This window comes from Myiozetetes cayanensis, unplaced genomic scaffold (genome assembly GCF_022539395.1).
Source record: "Myiozetetes cayanensis isolate MyiCay16 unplaced genomic scaffold, myiCay2020 scf6-25, whole genome shotgun sequence".
Taxonomy (NCBI): domain Eukaryota; kingdom Metazoa; phylum Chordata; class Aves; order Passeriformes; family Tyrannidae; genus Myiozetetes; species Myiozetetes cayanensis.
In genome coordinates, this window is record NW_026087853.1 from 24,752,971 (window position 1) to 24,770,752 (window position 17,782).

At 35.1% G+C, this 17,782-nt stretch overlaps 1 protein-coding gene across 4 annotated transcripts in view; it reads right to left on the reverse strand.

The window, feature by feature from the left end:
* The window catches only part of NPAS3 (neuronal PAS domain protein 3), a 609,449-nt gene that overhangs the window by 299,131 nt on the left and 292,536 nt on the right, over positions 1–17,782 (reverse strand). For all 4 annotated transcript variants that reach the window (XM_050335759.1, XM_050335760.1, XM_050335761.1 and 1 more), the window contains one exon: positions 6,237–6,319. In XM_050335759.1, the coding sequence (XP_050191716.1) occupies positions 6,237–6,319 (83 nt within the window). The remainder of the gene's footprint in view (positions 1–6,236; positions 6,320–17,782) is intronic.

Genomic DNA, 17,782 nt, shown 5'->3' on the forward strand with positions numbered 1-17,782 from the left:
TATTTGCAGCTACTACTCATATCAAAGAGTAGGATGGGATTATCCCCTTTAACACAACTGTAGACACAGAGTTTTGTTAGTTTAGGGGTGCAGGTGGATGGGTACTAGCTACCTGCAAACAGATAACTGTTAGAGTGCTCATTTGGAGTGAAGAGACTGTTATTATTTTTCCTCTTTTCTGAGAAACCTAAGCTTATCTGACATCCTCCAGAAAACAACCCAGTGACCCTGATACAGTCTAAGCTACTCTGTATGGTACTGACATCACCTGGAACTATTCACTAGAAAACACAGATGTCACATTCATCCTGCACATTTACCTCACAATTAATAAGGACCCCTCTCCGAAGAACAGTAGGACACTAAGTTGACATACGGGATATATTTGTACAGTTTCATGTTACTCTTATTATTACAGCTTTGAATATATTAATAAAAGTAATTAAAAAAATAATATAAAATTATTAGGGTAAGAAACATTGTTCAATTGTTTACAATGCTAGCAATTCATCAGGCTTCTTGAATCCATAGCATTTGGGTGGTTTGTTTGTTTGTTAAATTTAAATACAGAAAAGCTGAAATAACATCAGTGGGTCTAATAACCTGTGGCATCTCTATAGGATGGAGGTAAAGAAGCAACTAAACCTCCATGAGGTTCCATCCGCAACCTGAGGCTTCTAGTAGAGCAAAAGGGATGTGAAATATGTTTACAAAATATAATGCTGCCTTTCACACATGGAAAGGTGGGACCACTGCATGGACTTGAGCCAAACTGCAGCATCTGAGCTATGTGTAGCTCCCAACTCATTCAAGGCTCCCATTCTAGGTTGACATTATGTGATCAAGTCTGTGGTGATACAGAGTGTTCTAGAAAGTAAAACAAGGGCTTACAGGCCTTGTGCATTTTACAGATGACTTTGTTAGGTCATCATGGACGTAACTGGACATCCGCTATGGGTATCCTCTCTGAATTGTGAACCACTTCATTCTAGCTAAGTGGTTTGTACCAGTGACTCCATGAAGAATACAATTTAGAGGGTCAGACAGTTTTCACTGAGGTTGTCTTTCCTTTGATCTTAATAGAAACCTGATTTTTTTTTCTCTCATTGAATCTGATACTGCAATTACAAAGACCTTTGTTCCCCAACAAAGAAAAATACTTTCTTAATGGGAGATAAAGGAACAACATAAAGTAAAAGAGAAATGCAAGTCTCATAAAATTTCCAAGATAACATTCAACAAGCCTTATGAAAAGCTTCTAGGAAGGTAGGTGGGCACCTTTATAGAACAGATGGATAATTCCCATCCACCTGTAATTGTCATCCACTTGTAAATCACAGGTGCACAACAGATCTTTCTATGGGACTCAATGAGATTGGTCGTTGGCATTTTTTCTCTATCTAGTTCCATAGGTCAGTTCTATCAATCTATTAGAATTATCTGACATCCAATAATTTCAGGGACACGGAAGAAATTAACTACGATCTTCCATTTAGGTTGATTTTGGATTTAGTTTCAGTTTGTTTGTTTATTTGTTTTGTTTGTTTGTGTTTTTGAAACTCATAATGCGAATCTACATTGTAAGGTTTATTCATGCCAGAGCTCATGACTGAATAAGCCTACCAAAAAAAAAAATTGTTTCACTGACACTTTGGTATCTATCCAATTTAAGGATTTCTTTACACAAAATGAGGTAGAAGTAGGACAGTATAAACAATTTAAGGCAACTAGTGTCTAAGTTACTGTGTATGGTAATGTAATGCCATATGAAAGTGTTACAGTTTGTAAACAGTTGAGTAGGCACTGCTGAAGCAAAGAATGCAATTATGAAAGTTATCACTCTTGTATGTAGAAATACAAAATGTGTACTGCTCACTACACTTCATATACACACTCCTATTATTATTACTAATACCATCTTCCTATCCTTCCCTGACTTTAAAAATATTCAATAGTGATTGATTCTAAATATTAAGTCTTTTAGAAGGTGTTGCTTTTCTTAAAGGAAGAAACTTATATTTTTAAAAATATTAGATTTTATTTCAAAATACTGTACATTTTACTTTTAATTGTTTTACAGTTCAAATTGTAAGGTGTGTTCTTTTTTGTTCAAGAATTTTAAAAGCAACTAATTTAAATATGCAAAATTATCTTGAGTTGTTCATATGTGAACTTAAAAGCCATGCAACACAGGAAAATTAAGTAATTATGCCTCCAAGTTATTTACTGCAATTAAGCTCATTTATCATATGCAAATTAGTGCAAACTGGTCTCATTAGTTACTAAATTACTCAATATGAGCTGAACAATGTAGCACTCCAGTTTGTAATGAAAAATCCCTGTAGAGGCAAGCAGTATCAATTAAGCTAATTTGCATATGCAAATATATTCACTAACTTTCCCTTTTCTCTATATTTAGTTCTACATTTCCTGATTATTCCTGATTATATGAAGAATATGGGGTTACTGACCCTTTTCCACACCTTCTCAATAGCAATGAAGTCACAAAAAAATTCAGAGGCCCTGAAAAAAATGATGAAAATCTTGCTAATTTTTACAATCAGTTTCAGCCAAAATTTTAATAGTAGGTACCAGAAGTAATTTTTTTACTGGATTTATCTGATAAACAGATGTCTCTATCTACCTATCTATCTATCTACCTATCTATCTATTTATATATATACATCTAAAATTGGAAATGTCTATTCACATTATAACACCACTTTTCAGGAGAAAAATAATGTAGCAGATAACAAAAACAAAGCAGAAAATTTGGCAAATCAAAAATCTTGTCAAAAATCAATTAACATATTCCTATTATCCATGTTTCTCCTTCATTGCATGCTATTCTACCATTCATAATTCAAGTGATTTTACTTGGAAAACATTTAAAAGACATTGCACTGACATGAAATATCTAACATAATACACTCTATGCAATCATGTCTTGTGGTGTCTTTTTTTTTTCCACAAGCACGCAGTCAATAGTGTCTTTGGCTTCAAATCTAGCATGATATACAGCAATCAGCTGTGGCTTGGAGATTTTTTGACATAGAATAAAATCTTAAAATGGTTTGGGTTAGAAGGGACCTTAAAGATCATCCAGTTCCAACACCACTGCCCTGGGCAGGAAACCTTCTGCTAGACCAGGTCAATCAAAGCCCCATCCAAACTGTCCTTGAACACTCCCTGAGATGGGGCATCCCGAACTTCTCCGGGCAACCTGTTCCAGTGCCTCACCACCCACATAATGAGGGTGTGCATAAATGTTGCATTTCATATGGAAGCAAAGTGTAAGCCTCTGTGTATATCTAGATTTGTACAAAAGACAAATGCAAAGGTGCATGCAGCTTTACGTATGTGAAGTCTTTCAGGAATTTTAAATTCCCTTTTATCAGGGTTTTTACTCAATTTTTCCATCTCTGGATTTATGCAAAGGTATAAGTGCATAGATTTTTTTGGAGTTGGTAAAGTCTACCATCAATGAAACAAAACTAATTGTATGATCACTGGGCACAAACGCTACCTCGGATCAAAATCAATAACTTTTTTACTTTTATTTTTCTTCTGACAGGCAGATTTTTAATTTTCTAGTTTCTCCACTTCTTAACTCTATATGGAGAATAACTTTAGTAGTTGTATCAATCATCAATTAAAATTATTTTATTGAACAGTATTTATACATAGGATTCCTTAATACTAAAAAAAAAAAATTGTCATCAATTAAGGCATTCTTCAGTCAATGATAAGTATTATATGTAAGTATATGCATTTCATAATATACAGACATGACTAATGTATATAATGTATACCTAGACATGACTAACTGATACTAGCTACTTGTAGACTCAAGATGTAAAAATATCACAATATGCACCTACATGTCTGTTCTTACAACATCACTATAAATAAACAACATCCACTTTTTAAAAATATACTATGTTATGCTTCTCATTTGTCTGTCAATAAATTTTGAAGTATCAAAATATTAAAAGGATTAGAGAGGCTCCTTAATTTCTGAGCTTACACTTAACCCAGTCTTCAAAATATTAATAGCAAAAGGGATTACACAAACTATTAATTCAACTTCTTCAGATAGCAGACTTTGAAATCAAAATTCCCAAAGTGTAATCAAGGTTGTTTACTTCACTTGCAAACAATACTTATCATGATACTTATTTGAAAATAATTTCTAAGAGCAGCAGACTAAGTGAAAACATATTAGAACTGTATTCACCACAGAATCTGCCTGATTGTTGTTGTAAGAATAATTTTGTTTTCTTGTGATTGTCTTTCTGCCTATAAGACCACAAGGCAATACTTTGAAGTTCATTCTGATCTGTTTAGAAGTGGTATATTTGAATGCATGACCCAGGTTTTTGTCCCAAGGGTTGATTACTCTTCTAAAATAAGACAAAATCTAAAATAGACAAAACTATCCACCACTATTAATTCTTTTTGTCCTTTATCCATCATCAACAATCTGTCCCTTGTAAATATCAGAGTGGAACTTCCTGTTATCAACTGAGAGATTAATGGGACTAATTTGATAAAAGCATTACCTCCTACGAAAAGGCCACACCTCAACATATTCAATACAATGCCAATGATAATTTGATTGCAAATCCTCAGTTATGGGTACAAGTGCAATACAGGGAGTTTTTCAGTAGTAGTATGATAAAGTTAGATCCTGAAAACACCTTAATTTATGACAAATAAGTACAAAAAATGAAAAACACAATGGGGATCTAGTTTTAACAAGTACGAAAGTCACTGATTGTTTCAGTATCAGTTAAGAGAAAAACTCAAATATCTGTTAGTTTTCAAACAGGCCATCCTAGGTTATTTCACTGTCATTCATATGAGTCATACTTAAGGAGTGTATATAAATCAGTCTCAGTTATGTTTTATCTAGATATGAGTTATAAATAATATTGTAAAAACCATGCATTTAGGATCTATCATCTGTTTACACACTCAAAAAAATTACAAATCATATTAACTGAAATATCACAAAACTGCTGTTTCTTCTTTTTTTCTACATGTATAAGACAGCATAACAGTGTTTAAGCCTAATGTGAAAACACAGTACTGTAGATACTGGAGCAGATCTCTGACATGGTAACTACAACAGAAGTAGTTGCTTACAGAATAAAAAAACTTGACCTAGACCTCTGCCAAGAGCGCACAACTAAGCAAATCACTTAATTCATTATTTTTGTTCCAGAGAAAAATTAATTCTACCAATTAATTTCATGTTTTCCTAAAATTATCTTTGTTGCTCTTCCACATTTAGTTACTTTATAAAGATGTGAAAAATTTGACATTATCCATAGTGCTTCTGAATGCCACAGCTGAGTTAGTACAGAGAGATAGCTCTCAATCATTTCAAATTAAGTGGAATATTTCTCATGATAATATCCTAATTTCCCTCTTTCGTACCTCTCAAAAGATAATACACCAGGTAATATATTTGCATTGAGAAGCTGTGTACATTGCTAAGAGCAGTTATTCAGTGCCACACTTAGAAAAGACTATGTGGTTTTTATTTTCATGGGGCTGGGGTTTGCCTTACTGCAAAAACATCACATTTTCTTCTTAACTGCTTCTATTCCACATTTGATTACAGCAAACTAAGAAAGGCTGTAGTAACCCTGGCAAAACAAAGCATGCACAAGGATGTTTCCATCAGGTCACTGTTTTTCAGTTTAATCTTTCTGAAATATGATGACATGTACCATGTGACTAAATTGTTTCATAAATACCAGATTAGTTTTTATCACATAGCTAAGGAGACCTAAGAGTCATGCTGCTGTTCATTTTTTATTCTTTGTAGATTGCTCCAAATTTGTGATATACAGTTGTGACAACTGGAATATCACAGAAGAAAGCAGTACTCCTAAACCAAAATGGGAGAAATAACCCTAACCCTAAATTGATACATGACACGTGAGACAAATCAAATCACCAAAACAAAATACTACATTTTACACACATACACACAAAACATAAAGGCATTCTGTAAACAAACACCAACTGCACAATTCTAAACAACAAAACATTGTGATTCACCTGAAATACCACTTGCCCTCCCTATCACAGACTTTCTAAACGGAAGAAATATGAGTATAAAAAAAAAGATTTTGTTAATATAAATGCTGATGACAATTCAAATTATTGGCAGCAATACGACTAGGTATTTATCTCAATTTTTCTTGGAAAAGCCATTTTTTTACCTGTAAAATATGACTTCCCAAATGTGATTCAAATACTTCAATGGCAAGGGCACTGGGACTTCTCCTGCGCTGGGCACCTATAACTGAATGAAAAACAGTTATGTTGCAAGGTCTGCACATTCATTTCTCATGCATCCTGATCACTGATATTAACTATTTAAATGGTTTTTATTTTATACATCAGTGTTAATTTCAAATTTGCTTTCTATATAGCATATAAAATTAGTATGGAATTTCAGACTCAAATTTGAAGGAAAAATAACTTTTTAAAAAAACATTTAAATATAAAAAAAAATTCTGGAAATTATTCATTTGTTCACATATATCCCAAGTCCCTCTAGGTTTGATGAAAGCACACAGAATTTAGTGAAAAATGCTACTGAAAAAGAGGCTACACATAATGTAAATGTTTTGAAATGTGGGGACAAGAACTAAATGTTACTCATGAATTAGGAAGAGATGAGAACGTGTTATTTATCTTATGTGAAAATGAAATGAAATAAACACAACATTAAAAAGCCAACATTTGTAAACACATCTATATCAAAGTTCTTAGTGTACGGAAGTATTTTAGTATCCCAGGTATCCAAGTTTTTTGCTGAAATAGGTACTTGAAACTTCACCTTCTACATTTACATTACATAGTTTAAAAACCCAAAGTGAGTAATAGGCAGTTATGCTTTAAAGACAGCAGTGACTACAAAAAAGGCTGAGAAATCATAAAACTAATATTCCATTAAACTCTCTATGCCAGTAACACAAAGCCAGCAATCAAGTCTGAGTATAAACAAAAGCAGGTATCTATTGCAAGATGAGGTTTCTTCTTAGGTCTAGGCTATATTTGCTGCATGATCAGAGAAAGCTAGAGCACAGAAAAGACAGCACAGGGCTGCAGGAACTTTCCTTTCCTGTCTTAGGGACAAAACCAGCAGAGAGAAGAGGCAAAGTTCATTCTGCACCCTTTTAAAACATTTACACCCAAAGACCTCTGAAACCATCATAGCACTAATCCATCTTTACGTATTGCTGTCTTCACAATGTACGATAAGAAAAATGAAATACCAAGGATCTGCTAAAACAAGCAGAATGAATGACGGTCATTACTGAACAGGCTAATTTAACACCAATGAAAACAAAATACAGAGCAACAATTTCTTAGTCTTCTATGATACTGGCTGCCAAACATGATATCAGTAGGAAAAGATAAATGCCAAGTAATGATGGTCATATTGACCTAAAAATGTAATATCGTTCCTTATTGATGTTTCATGTAATTTCCTTGCAGGAAATTCTAAGCTATTTATACCGGGCAAACAGGTGGCTTCATAGCTAATAGATTAAGGCAATAGCTCATAATTACAAACGGTGACTGCTCTAAAGAGTATTTTCTAAGTCCTCCTCTTTTCTCATATTCAAGGACACAGGTACCAACACCTTAAGAGAAAAGTCTTCTTCAAGAAAATATTTCTCAGAGAAACTTTAGCTTTAGCTGTGGGACTAAACAAAATATATAGCACTGTAAGGATTTTCACCATTCACATCAATTGCTGTCAGTTAGCACAATGCTTTCTATGGTTATTTAATTTAGAATCTATGAGAAACCAAAAGGAAATTAACAGTTTTGGCTTGTTAGGTATTGCTTCATAATAATCTCCATAAGAGCACTGTAAAAAAAAAACAAAAAACAAAACAAAACCAAAACAAAACCCTGAAAACCTGCAAAACCTCCTTTAGGTCCTTTCATTCTTCCATCTAGACTGTGTTATATTTTCTGCACATCATCTGAACACATTACCATTTGGAATTTACCTTTCAATTAATTTTCTTGCCCATATCCTTCCTTTACAATCCTCTACCACTTGAAAGTGTATACATTACATACTGAATCCAGTTCTATGATGTCAACTGCATTTTTTAGCATGTAAGTATCATAATTTGAATAAAGTACATAAAGGCAGTGCAACACTCTTTACAACATTTGTATCTTTAACCTCAAATGACACTTACAGGTAAGTCATCAGTTCTTTATACTTGGGATACTCAGTTCTACAGCTCAAATGAAAACATTTTAAGGTCATTGAGTTAACTAGAAATCAAGAGAGGGTCAGATCTTAGCTTTAAAATTTGCCAATTAAATTCTCTATCGATGACTGCATCCTAGTGGCTGATATGCATATATAAAAATATCGTGTCGTACTTTCATACAATTCAGTTCACTGACATTTTTATAGCAGTAGAACTCTTGGATTTATTTGTCTTGCACTTAGTCAGGTGATGTGGGGTTTCAATGACAGTTCTTAATTTTACAACTAGCATAAATATGTTGCACAGAAAACCATTAGGTTTCTGGTAGCCATGCTGCAACTCTTTTTTGATAACTGAATAGATGTTAAATATGCACTTTACTTCATGCGTTTCCATAACTATCATTCTTCATATTTTGAGGAATGAGACAAGAATATTGAGATAAATATAGAACAAGGGAAACTTAAATTATTTGATCTTCTGAATTCATTGCCTCATTATTTTACTTACTTGAGCTTTCAAGATTTCTTGATACCTATTTGCAGAAGAAGAAATATGCTATTTCTGGTATACAAATGGATATCGCATTGATACCTTTCAGAAACATGGCAATCTCACAGTCCAGTCACAGCACAAAGACCTTTATTTGTACTGAATGAATTCTTGGCATGACAGTAGATGAAAGGAAGACAGACTGAAATGGTTGGACTAAAAATTTGGACTAAAAAGCAGGACCAGTATTATTTTATTCTAAAATTCTGAGAGTAAACTATAAATACTGAACTGGTTTCTACCATACAAGCCACATCCATTCATCTAAATCTCTCATCCTATGGATGTGGAACCATCAGCAGCCAGAGTTCAACTGCTCACAGAAAACTTGGAAAGCAAGAGATTTAAGATTTCTATCACAACATCTATAAATCAAGCCTTTACAGACCCAAAGATGTGGATTCACATACTTTTTCAAAAATTTGGATTCCCTTTTAAATGCAGACTGTCTACAGAAATGACATAGAGAATTCATGAAAGAAATCTCTTCTTTCAATTAACAGGAAGCAGGGGAAATTAGGATGTGGAGAAGGTTAAGCATGTGTAGCAAACAGCAAAAGGAGTCATAAAGAAACAGGTTCCAAACCCAGGTTAAATTCCTCTTCCAACCTTCTTCTATTTTAGTGGTGTGAACAAACACCTTTGAATAGACCTTTTCACATGCAGTCACATTTTGCACTGCTTACATTTAGTTGGCTATTTAAGGGTTTAATGCACAATTGTGGTGGCTGATCAAAAAATTGGCCAAATCGATATTTGTATTAAATATTGACTGTAATTACGACAAGAAGACAGGAAGATTGTTTTCACATGTGCACTTCGTAGTACTGGAGCAAAGGAATCTGTTTTCTAAACTGTTTTACTTTCCATGGCATTGGACTATGACTTTTACTGTCCAGACTGACATGTCTATTCCTGGCATATGATCATTCCATAACAGGTTATTAACAAGTTAAAAATCCTAACTGTTTGCTAATTCCTCTTTAAATTTCCTCCCTCAATGACTCATTTGGCTATGTATGAGGTAAAGATAGAACCACATCCCTTTCAGTGTATCTCGGGGGCAGTCTAAACATGCTTAATGCAACCTCAAGAGCATTTGCAATTGTGCTACAAAAAGCTGGACACCAGAAAAAGAAAACCATAGACTGCCCAACAAAGATTTCCATGCATCCTGAAGAGAGAGGATTTCCTCTTAAAGTCAGTTCTAAGATATGGGAGTACAGACCAAAGACTTATATTCACTGTGACTTTCTTTTAGTGAAGACAGAATTGTAATTAAACAGAGGCAGTGTTCCTTGATCACTAGGAGTGAAAGCACAGAACATAATCAGTTCTGCCTAAAATACTTTTGTGAGACTTTGTATGCCACCCCTTAACATGAATTGGTTTCTGTGGAAAGTTTGGGAAAAGTCAAACGAAGAGTTTTAAATTATGTTGCTTTAATAACAATTTTAAAACTAGTTTTAAAAATTATACCAAACTTTTTAATTGATTTACCTTAACCATTACTAACTCTTAAAGAATTTTTCTCAATTAGCCTCAAAATCCTTATTTTTTTGTATTTCATTTTGTTGATTTTTCTAAACACCACTTTTTGTATGCTTGGGAGCAGAGGTAGACATAGGGCCATCCTGATGCAACCTTTTAGACAATCTGCTATCTGAAGAATTATAAAAAACCAGAGCTGATCTTGAAGAGCTCTAATTATGACTGCCAATAAAGTCAGACTTTAATTAGCAAAGCCTGAGCAGATCTACATAAATATGAAACTTGTAAACACCCACCAAAAAGAAAATTATCAGCTTTATTCACAAAACATGTAACCGTATCAAGCTAATTTCATAGAACCTTCACAAAGAGTTGGATAATATTTCTCCCCATAGGTATCAACAAAATACATGACGGATTCAGATAAGAGAGCACAAGAAGCAGAGTTTTCTGAATTATCTCAGATGATTGTATGTGCAAAGCAGTTCACAGTGTGGCTATAACCTTTTAGGCATTCTTTTCCAAAATGTAACATTTTTTTAATTTCAGATTAGAAAAAAGAGCTATCGAAATGACAATACAATTTCTACTACATTTGTCTTGCTTTAAAGCAGATTCTACATGAAAATGTATCTCTTGTAATTTATAGGAACAACTTAAAATGTTCATGGAAGAAAATGCAAGTGAATGTGGCAATCAAGGTGGCTTTACAGGAAGAGATGTCATCTTAAAACCTTGAGACTTTCCTATGACACATAACAAGTAATTTGGAAATGCTTGAAAATTGTGTTTTCTGAAAGACAGAGACACAGACTGAGGGGCTAAACTGAATAACAGATGATGCAATCTCAGTGAAGGACAAAGTGTAATCAACATTACATGCCAGAAGAAAGACCAGTATTTTTGCATGCTAACGTCTATAGAGTCTTTTGGGAAAAAAAATACTTTACTCCATATTTAATACCTTGTGATGAATATTTTTTTTCTATTGATTGTTCTTTTCTATCCCATTTAAGACTGACTCTAACTTTTGAAAGAAATCTCCAGAAAGAGTGAACTCCTCTGCCTAACACACAAGTGGAGGACATAAGACGCATATTCAGATCTTCATCTAAAGTGAGATAATAAGAGACAAACAGCATGATGTAAGCAGAGATGTTGCCCTCTGATTTGGAAAGGGTATCCAAAGAACTTAAATGATGTCACCAGTTACCTCACCATAAGCCATCACATGATCCAAAATTTAGGTCTCTTATTGACCTTCACAGATGGGAAGAAGATATAAATCTCAGATAGATCTGCAACATATGTGGAAAGGTATTTTATCTTGGTTTAGTAAAGCTATGGGAATCATTAATGCTGTGCCATTACCAATGAAGTATCACAGCAATAAAGTATCAGAACAAATTTGTCACAAAGGACTACATGTAAGATGCATAATGCAATATATGATAATCAACTTACAAAGTTAACAATAGTATTTCAAATCTATATTTTTGTACAAGAATGATTATTATTCTAGATGTCCATCTTTCATCACTAGCAAAGAGCATGTATGCATTACTGGGGAATCCAGTAATCCAAAACTTTCCATGGAATAACCAAGTAGTTATCAGGAATGTATTGGTTAATTAACAAAAATGTCATGTAACACAATTACAAGTGTGTTTTATTATTTCCAGTACTTCATCTATGATGCTTTATCAAAAGCTCAAGGAATTAAAAGAATTTTTAGCAAAACTTGCTTTTCAAATTCAAGTTGCTTAATACTTCTAAACTTTTTAAAATAGCTTTTTTAATTTCAATAACTTAAAAGCTATCAAATTAAAATGTTGTCCAAAAAGCAGAAAGTATTATATCACTCGTTAACTGAAATTTAGGAGCCCCTTCCTTTTCTTTTCCCTTTCCCAATAACTTTCATCTGGTTTATAGTTCTGCTTCTTCCCATAGAAGTTGTTCTTTAGGGGGTGGAGATACAGTGGGTGGGAGGAGGAGGCAAGGTTACTTAAGTCCTAAATTCCTTTGTTTTTCTTTTTTGAACTTCTTAAAATTAGAAACCCCAAGAACGAAATAAGTATATTTTATGTTCTCTACTTAACTAGCATTGTTTCTCAATTAGCACTTATTTGTACATCCTAAGACTTTATTTCAGAGGTTTTTTTCTGTTCACTGCGAAGGATGAAGTCTTTGCTGTGCAAGAATTTCCAGTCATCTAAGCAAAGAGAGTTCTCCATCTGTCCTGGGAGTGGGAGCACTGGCCTTTCTCCCACACTGTAGTAGTTACTATAGGAACTATTGTGCCTCCTTCAAAAGGGCTACAGACAGGGTGATTAAAATTCTTCATGGGACAACCCCCACTCTTCTCCCTGACAATGAAATTCTTCAGGGAGAGGGCTAAGCCTCCAGTTCAAGAATGGAAGCACCTGAGGGAGTGATATGGCAGACAGAATCACCACTGCTTTATATTGAAGCACAGGGAAAAAAATACAAGGGCCCATATTCCTGCATTAATTTTATTCCTCTCCCATGAAATACAGGAGCATTGGTTGAGAAATAGAAAAAGGAATGAGTAACTTCATATAGTTTCCATGATGTAGAGGAAACATTGTTGTGTAGTGACCAGTTGGTAGCTGGTCACTAGTGGTGTCCCCCAGGGATCAGTGTTGGGCCCAGTTCTATTTAATATCTTTACTGATGATCTGGATGAGGGGATTGAGTGAACCACTAGCAAATTTGCAGAGGACACCAAGTTGGGGGGCATGTTGATCTGCTGGAAGGCAGGAGGGCTATTCAGAGGAACCTGGACAAGCTGGAGAGATGGTCTGATTCCAACAGGATGAAGTTCAACAAGGCCAAATGCCGGGTCCCGCACTTTGGCCACAACAACCCCCTGCAGCGCTACAGGCTGGGCACAGAGTGGCTGGAGAGGAGCCAGGCAGAAAGGGACCTGGGAGTTTGGATTGACAGGAAGCTGAACATGAGCCAGCAGTGTGCCCAGGTGGCCAGGAAGGCCAATGGCATCCTGGCCTGTAGCAGGAACAGTGTGGCCAGCAGGAGCAGGGAAGTGATCCTTCCCCTGTACTCAGCACTGGTGAGGCCACACCTGGAGTGCTGTGTCCAGTTCTGGGCCCTTCAGTTCAGGAAGGATATTGAGGGGCTGGAGCAGGTCCAGAGAAGAGCAACCAGGCTCAAGGAACTTGATCACAAGTCCTGTGAGGAGAGGCTGAGGGAGCTGCTCATATACTCTCTATAACTACCTGAGAGGAGGTTGTAGCCAGGTGGGGATCGGTCTCTCCTCCCAGGCAATCAGCAGTGGGACAAGAGGGCACAGTCTTAAGGAGTGCCAGGGAGATTTAGGTTGAATACTAGGATGAAATTTTTTTACAGAGAGTGATCAGGCATTGGAATGGGCTGCCCAGAGAGGTGGTCGATTCACTGTCCCTGGAGGTTTTTAATGTGAGACTGGAGGTGGCACTTGGTGCCATAGTCTAGTAACCATGTCAGTGTTGGATCAAGGGTTGGACTTAATGATCTTGTAGGTTTTTTCCAACACAGTTGATTCTATGATTCTATGATTCTAGGAGCTTTTCAGGAAATCTGATTACTATAAAGAGATAGGGAAAAAGTCTACAGAAGTATGGGAGAGAGACAGAGACAGATGGGTGAGGCAAGGGAGAGGGACATAGAAAGGTAGGGTGAATTGCAGGCTTAAAAACCTAGGAATTTATCAGTCCTTCAGATAAATATCCACTCAGAGAGATTTGGCTCTACCAGCAGAAAACATACAAACTGTATGACTGCATGAAGAAATGAGTGATGGTTATGGGTTACTTATTCAGATATAACAATAAGAGACACTTAATGAAATAATAGTCCTATTGTCTTATTTTTAAACTAGTATTAAAATTCCTCTGAAAAGAAAACTGCTGTCACCCCTTTCCAGCTCCAGTGCTACAGAAATGGCTAGTGTCACTTATTCTGTTCTCAGGAGGAGGACAGGGTATTAATATCAAGTCAGAACAGTGTTATGTAGTGTCAGACTATACTTGCTGGTAAAACCAAGAGGCCTACATCTGTTGTCTTGCTTTTTTTTTCCATTCTGATCCCAAAGGTTCATGTTATGACATTTGTAACATCTGCTACAAATGCGGAGGTAAGTCAGGCACAACCTTATTACTTCCAATCTAACGCTCCATCCATCCACAGGGCTTTCATATGCCACTAGTATGTCAAGGGGACCAAAAGCTGTTCGATCTACATGAAGCAAGGTATAATGTATTTCTGAAAGACAAAAAAGAAGAAATCCTACTTTGTTATGTCTCCCCTTCTTTTGTTATCTTAAATCTTGGCAATGTTATTTCAGAATATTCTGTGAACAAAACAGGCAAGCTGCTCCTCCTTAGAGCCAACACAATTGCCTTTTTATGCCTTAGACAGTGACACGTTTGAAATTGGCAAATTGTAATTCACATCCTTCCCTGTTTTCACTAACACGGAAGCATATCCAGCTTCCCCTAACTAGACCCTTCAGTACAGAGGTCTGTATTCTTGCATAGCCTTTTTTTCCTTCCATACTTCTCCCACTATTTTAGTGGGCTCACTGCATCATTTTAAGGACAAAGTTAACTTTTTTCAGTGCTCAGTGGCAAAATGCTACTCCTGACAGACAAAAAAAAAGGCTTATTTCATCTGTGGTAACAAAAAAGTAAATTAATAAGGAAAACACTTAAAAAGATCTGTTACAACTAGCATTTTTTCTATTAGCTTCTCATTGAACTTTTATTGATATATCCATGGTGCTTGAAGATTTCAATGCCCTATTGTTAATGGGCTAAGATACTGTATGTTGTGAGGTTTATGCTATCACTGCCAAGCGTCTGCACAGGAAGGCAAGCATTTGCTATATGACTACAACCACCCACATAAGAAATTTCTTAAGAAATGCATATAACCTCTTCTGACAGCAAGTGGAATGTAGTTTTAGAAACTAACAACTTTAGATGTTACTGAAATAGGTAATATGTTCAACATTCAGCATCATATACCAAAAATAAGACAATTTCACATTTGATGGAAGTCATTTAAATTCACTACAAGGGCTGCAGAACACTGCATGGTAGCAAATGAGAAAGCCCCATGCCTCATAACATAAGCAGTTAAAGGTTTTGTAGAACTTTTTTCTGTTGTACAGAATCACAGGCTAAGTAAAAGAACCCCTCCCCAAGTACTCACCCAGATAAGAATGACACTGGAACTGAACTGATTCCCTTATGTTAAATGAATGCTAAAACTCTAAAAATATGTCAAACATTGCTATTGGCAAATGTAGGAGCCACATTCAGTGCTGGAATATAAAATCCAGCTATGATATAGCTGGACTAATTTACTGACTAATGCATCATTATACTACCGAAATACGTGACATACCAACTGTACAACTGTTTAAAATTGTTTCTGGTTCTAAGGTGAATGTAGGGCTTTACTACTTTTAAAGATTTTGGTTTATGACTGACACATGTAGGTGGCAGATTTGTTTGTAGATGCCTCTTTTCCCTTTTGTGATGTAGTAAGAAAAAGATTTAATGAAGATTCATAAATGAAACTGGGTACAAGTTTGCAATCAATCCACATTTTCAGGGAAGAAATCTCTATCATCTGCCAAAACTGAACTGCGTAATTAACTGAGGATTCTGGTAAGAACCAACTGTGCCACTAGTCAATTCTTTCTACTTGTCTTCCAGCTGCTGCTTCTCTCTGTTCATAACGAAGACTGTAAGAAAATGCAACTATTGAGAATTTGGTGATTTAAAAAAATAACTGAAGAAATTTAAGGAGATTACCAAGACAAGGTGTAATGAAAACACAAAAAGTTTTGTAAGATCTATTGTAACTGATTCTCAATTTCTCAGTAGAAATTTTCAGCAAGTCCTTTTATAAAAACTAAAATAGTATTTCAGAATTGCTGAGGATTGAAAAGTGACCATGCATAAGCTGCACTGGAAATCCCCAAGTCCTAATGAAGCAGTCTTCAGAGAAACTGGTAATACACTTCAGAATGCTGGTTTAAGTCATTACAAGTAGGAGATGGAACTGCTTGTTTTCAAAAAGCAGTTCTCAACTGCTTATTTATTTTAAAAAAAAAAAAATTGATCCTGAAGAAATTTCTAGCACTACCAGCACTTTGGATGGGATTCTTAATAAATATGTATAAAAATGCACTACTATTTGTAAGAGTCTGTTTCAACAGTTTTAAAGGAAACAGAATCTCTTGGAAATCCCAAAGACTAATAAGAAGAATAGTTAATTCTTTATTGGAAATAGTGTTATATTCTTTAAATCCTTGTTAAGGTTAAAAGAATTCATACAATTCATGATGAATGAGCTTGAAAATAAATTAGAAAGAAGTTAGCATATTTTCTGTTATCATTGTTATCAGCTCCAGCACACGACTGGTGTTTCCTCTTTCATTTGTAGTAGGATCTTTTTTAATAGTCACATGAGAAAAGTCTGGTTTCCTTTGCCTTGGGAGAGTGCCTAGCAGGGAACTATCAGAGAAGTACGATCAGAGGACAGACAGAATAGTTATGGAAGAGAGAGCGTAGTACTGAGAAAACAGGAAGAAAATTCTCTACAGTCAAAGAGAACGTGTGTAGACACAACATTGACTTCATCAGAGTTGCATTCATTAGCATTAGGAATTAATTTAGCTCAAGATTCTTTCTGCAGTGAGGGAAAACATCCCCTTTATTTATTATGTCATAGCTAAGATTCACACTGCAAAAGTCAAGCCTCTCCTGGTATAAGAGAAAAAGCAATGCATTCACCATTCAAAACATAACTTGAACACCTTAACCATAGAAGTTCAGTGGGTTATTCTAGCCAGATATTTTAGTATTCTTTAGCAAATTAACTTAAAGGCATCAGAATTCATTCCCCACACTGTACTTTAATCAGACATTGACACAGATGGTTACCTCAACTTTGGGGGCAAAGTTTCGTTTTGCAAGATAACACTCTGTCTTTAAACCAGTTCTTTCTCACTTTCTATTAGCACTGATAAATATATTTTTCTTTTTTTTTCTTAAGAGCTTTACAATTATACTGTATTGCATTTAGATAGTTTTTCAACAATTTCATTTTATTATACATACAACAAATCTAATATAATACACATATGCATTTGCTATAAAAGAAATAATTTGCTTGATGCAACAGTTCAGCAGTCTGTGAGCTGAGATTTTACTGATATAACGTCCTTTAAATTCTGTTTGTATTTTGTTGCATTCCAGCATCACTTTTTAATTCTTATACTTATTTCCTGTGCTGCCTTAGTCCAGCTGAGGAACTAGATTTACACAGCTATGTAATTTTTAACTCAAACTCACTAATTTAAATAGAAAAAACTACATTTCTCAAAGTATAATTCAATATGATACTTAAACTAAAATAAAAAGTTGAATGAAGACTGCTCAGACTTA